This window comes from Wasmannia auropunctata, unplaced genomic scaffold, assembly GCF_000956235.1.
Source record: "Wasmannia auropunctata unplaced genomic scaffold, wasmannia.A_1.0 LD334044.1, whole genome shotgun sequence".
Taxonomy (NCBI): Eukaryota; Metazoa; Arthropoda; class Insecta; order Hymenoptera; family Formicidae; genus Wasmannia; species Wasmannia auropunctata.
The window spans coordinates 35,195-39,612 of record NW_012028846.1 but is presented as its reverse complement, the minus strand read 5'-3'; the positions used below and the strand labels follow the sequence as shown (position 1 = coordinate 39,612).

At 38.7% G+C, this 4,418-nt stretch overlaps 2 protein-coding genes across 3 annotated transcripts in view; both read left to right on the top strand.

Annotated features, from left to right (window-relative positions):
* Positions 1-683: 683 nt before the first annotated feature.
* On the top strand, positions 684-2,727 carry LOC105459746 (embryonic stem cell-specific 5-hydroxymethylcytosine-binding protein). The gene is made up of 6 exons (XM_011705989.1): positions 684-793; positions 1,062-1,287; positions 1,415-1,732; positions 1,843-1,950; positions 2,033-2,187; positions 2,314-2,727. The coding sequence occupies exons 1-6, from the start codon at positions 774-776 to the stop codon at positions 2,450-2,452; spliced, it is 966 nt and encodes a 321-aa protein (XP_011704291.1). The 5' UTR covers positions 684-773; the 3' UTR covers positions 2,453-2,727.
* A 618-nt stretch (positions 2,728-3,345) lies between these two features.
* The window catches only part of LOC105459745 (tyrosine-protein phosphatase non-receptor type 1), a 12,080-nt gene continuing 11,007 nt past the window's right edge, over positions 3,346-4,418 (top strand). The window contains exon 1 of one of the 2 annotated variants that reach the window (XM_011705987.1): positions 3,346-3,858. In XM_011705987.1, the coding sequence (XP_011704289.1) occupies positions 3,763-3,858 (96 nt within the window). In that variant the 5' untranslated portion in view covers positions 3,346-3,762. The remainder of the gene's footprint in view (positions 3,859-4,418) is intronic. The other variant, XM_011705988.1, reaches the window with a different exon arrangement.

The following is a 4,418-nucleotide window of genomic DNA, read 5'->3' as shown; positions in this document are numbered from 1 at the left end:
TATATAATTATATAATTACTATTTATAAATCTTTTATTGTGATCTACATATAACTTTTACAAAAGGAGAATCTTTTTAATTCTTTTTCTAAACAGCTTTTTCTTAAATAGAATTTATTATAATTATTTATTGAAATCCTTGCTTCAAAATATGTTTCAATATATTGGCTTTCTCGTTCTGCGTAAAGATTAAAATGATGATAATTTAAATCTACTATTTATAAAATAAAAAATCATGAAAAATGAACTCATATTAAGCAAAATATAAATATTAAAATTAAATATTTAATAATTAATATTAATATTAAATAGATAGCTGAAAAAAAAAAATTTTTTGAGAAAAAAAACGAGGCTCATGTTTTTTTCTAAAAAAAACTTATTTTATAAAAAAAAAAACAATTTGGTTTTTTTTCTATTTTTATCTTTAATGTATGTACACATCTGTACTACATCCACAAATAAAATGTGTGCGTTTCCGTAACTAGAGCTGGCAGGAGTGAGAAATACGTTAACGTGTTATACATACACATTTTATTTGGGGATGTAACACAGACTCGAACCACATCCATTTTCAACGTTACAATTTTATCGATAGTGTCAAGAAATGGATGTACAAAGTACCAAGTAGTACTCATTTAAAAAATGGATGTACTGGCGCTAGTGTAACTGTGCAGGCGGCTGGCGGTCTCAGGCGGTCTGACGGACTCTCGAGTCTCGTGTATAAAACGCGTGGGATTACTAGGATTGTAGAACACGAGAAAGATTGATGAAGATATGTGTGGTCGGATTTGTTGGTAAATACACTTTTATCATTTTTTTATTATTTATTGTCTTAATTACTGCGTGACATACTTAACCGATGAACAAATTATTATATATATATATATATTGTTTAAATTTTGTGTTTATATATTCTTGCGACTGCATAGTGTTTTATTTATATCTGTTTTAGTTTAATAAAATCAAATTTTGAAAGTCATTATAACCTAACCATTGTGATATTAATCTCAAAAGTTTCTAATTTATATGAAGAGCGCTCAAAATATATATTGTAATTCGTAGCTCATTGGACGCAGACACTTTGTGTTGTGCGTGCGGATATAAGGATGCCAGTGGTCAACAACGTAAATTGACATGGGTTAAAACTGAATTAAAATATGATCCGTCATATAACATGTGCCCACGAGACGTTCTACCCTGCATAGCATCTGGCTCACATTTTGATGGAGAAAAAGAGGAAAGGGTCCTTTGCGCCATGACATGGGGGATGATTCCACCTTGGTATCAGGTGATGATCACGAGTTACAATATTAGATATATTTTACATTTAAGTCTAATTAACATTAATTGTAAAATATATCACATGGATGCTGAGATATCTAAATTCTTTTTATAATTTACCTGATTAATTCTAGGGAGATTACAAGAAACGTCCAAACAAGATATCCACTCACAACGGTCGTTTGGAAAGTATACAGACCTCAACAGTATATTCTCCATCGTTGCAAAAGCAGCAGAGATGCATCGTGGTCTGTGAGGGTTTCTACGAGTGGAAGTCCGGTACAGATAACAAAGTTCGAAAGCAACCATACTACATTTACGCGGCTCAAGATAAAGATACAAAAGCAGATGATCCTACAACATGGACAAATGAATTTTCCGAGGCAGGCGGATGGAAAGGTTTCAAAGTATTGAAACTGGCTGGGATATTTGGGGCATATAAAACTGAGGAGGTAGATCAGTTGTTTTTCTGTCTTATTCATACAATGAATTAGAAAAATATTTTAGATAGTATCAGAATCTTTTATCAGAAATATTAATTAACGAATTATTATTATTATAGGGGAACATTATACATAGCTGCACCGTCATTACAAGAGAGAGTAACAAGGTATTGTCTTGGCTGCATCATCGTATGCCTGTGTGTCTAAGCAACGAGGAAGAATGCCAAGTAAGCGCTTATGTAACATTGTTATATATAATTTACAGGAAATGAAAATTTATTGTAAATATTTTATGTAATTTTTTTCCAGGTATGGTTAAGTAAAAATTTATCGACAGATGTGGCTGTTAAAACGTTAAATGATATGATATTACAAGAAACTGCTCTAAACTGGCATCCGGTATCTGTTACCGTCAATAATGGGTTTAATAAAACTAGTGATTGTAGAAAAAAGATAAAACCAAAGTAAGTATATAAAACTCATAAAGTTAGAAGCAAATAATTTATTGCTTTGTAAAACCATGTATCATAAAAATTCGTATATTATATCTGTATTATGACGGAAATAATTGATTTATTATTATTACACAGGGAGATTGGTCAAGCATCTTTTATGACTTCTTGGCTGCAAAAGGGATCAGCTGCTTCAAATAAAAGAAAAAGTACAGATGATAAAGACACAAGCAACGAAGAAGACAAGAATATCTCAAAAATTCGAAAAGAAAATTAAATTGGCGATTAAATATTTATATAAATAATTTATTGTTTTATTCAGTATCTAAAATATGCTGCAAGCAGTATATCTTGTGAAATTTGTACATACATATAATTATTAATTTAACATTCATAACAATTATACTTTAACTAAAATTGATTTAATATATCATCATAGAAACTCAGGAAACAACTACCTCTTAGAATTATATCGTATCATATATATATATTTTTTAATAATTGTATTTTGGAAATAAAATATTGTTCTTTGTGAAATATTCCACATTTAAACCTGTATTCACATGCACGGTAATGTATCAACAAATTAGTTCCTTCAATAACAATGGAATATTTTTCCTTAAATAAGTGAGGATGTAAGATCTAAGATAGTTTGTTTGCAGATAATTGTTCACCACGTTAAACTATTCGGAATTTCCATTACTTCTTTCTAATTTTATTTATAGCATAAAATATATTGTTTTTTCTTTACGAATAATTCAAATTATTTCCCTTGCATTACATTAATTTAAATTCATTTAATCAGTCAATTCTATTTGTTTTTTTTATTTGTTGTCAGTGTCTCAATATTTTATTTGTCATCTACATATTGTAAATAACGAAACATCATTTTACCTACGTTAATAAAATAATGATATTCTTACTTGTCATAATATATAATTAATTAAATTAATTAATTTAGGTCGAAATCATCATTAGAAGCAACGATGTTTATAAAGTGAATAAAACGAATGTTCGCGGCGGACAAGGAGCGAGCTCGTCGTCCAATGGCGATCACCGAGCTAGGGACCGACCTAAGGTTGGTAGCGCGAGAAAAGGGTTTTCAACGCCGCGCCGCTGCCGCCGCCGCCGCTGCCGCTGCGCGGCCGCTGCCGCCGTCCGCGAGTTCGCGCAGTGCGCGCGCCTTGCCGGACCGTAGGTTACGTGTGCGTGAAGTGCGTGCCTTGCCTTTCGTGGAACCGCTGCTTGCCCGCACCGCCGCGCGACTCTTCGCCGAACGACGGATTGTTCGTCGTCGTGAATCCGTGCGCCCGTGAATCCTCGACAGCAGCGAAGGTCGCCACTCGCCGACGGGGCTCGACACATGGCACGTTGACTCCCGGGCGCCGGGGGGGGAGGGCAGCCGACCAGTGGCAGGAAACCGAGAGAGTCGGTAGTGTTGTACTCGCGCGGGCCCAGCCTCCTCGTGCGTGCGTGCGTGCGTGCGTGCTTACGTGCTTACGTGCATCGTGTGCGCGTGCCTCTCGTATTTCTCAGCGTTCCCTGCCTTAGGATACAAGAAGTGCGGCGGAAAACCAGGACGCCAGGATGACCAGCGGCGAGGAGACGGGCAAGAGTGTGATGAACGTCGAGACGGTGTACCGCGAGCTCAACTCCAAGAACGGTTGGGCGCCCTTCTATCAGGTGAGAGAGGAGAAGAACCGAGGGTGGAAGGAAGGAAGGAAGGAAGAAAAGAAAAAAAAGTGTCGGAAGGTGGGAGAGAAACGGCTCGCTCTTCCGCTCGGCGACCGCGGCGGCAGGGTGCCCCGCCGTCTTTCCGCGAGCGGCAAAATCGCGCGATTTTACACGTCGGTCGCGTTCCCGGTCGCTGACACATCGTGTGCCGGCTTCTCGTCGCGTATCTTCTCGTCGTCGCGCACCTTTCTCTCTCTTTCTCGCTCTTTCCGTCTCTCGTCCGGTCTCTCCCTCGCGCGCGGAATCTCATCCCGCGCGTTATCGCTCCCCCGGGATCGCTCCTCCTCCCCCCCTCTCTCCCACGGCCGTCTCCTTTTTCACCGTAAAACCCTCCCGCACGTCACACGTCCGCCCGCCGATCTGTCACGGTCTGTCAAGGAAAGAGAGACACGGTCGAGACTCTCTCGGTCTCGAGGAGTGGAGCGTCGCCGCGGATTCCGGCACCGCGTTTCGTCACCGGGGCGCGATGATTCGCGAGCATCGCCGGCTCGAGCCGGCCTTGGATTCTT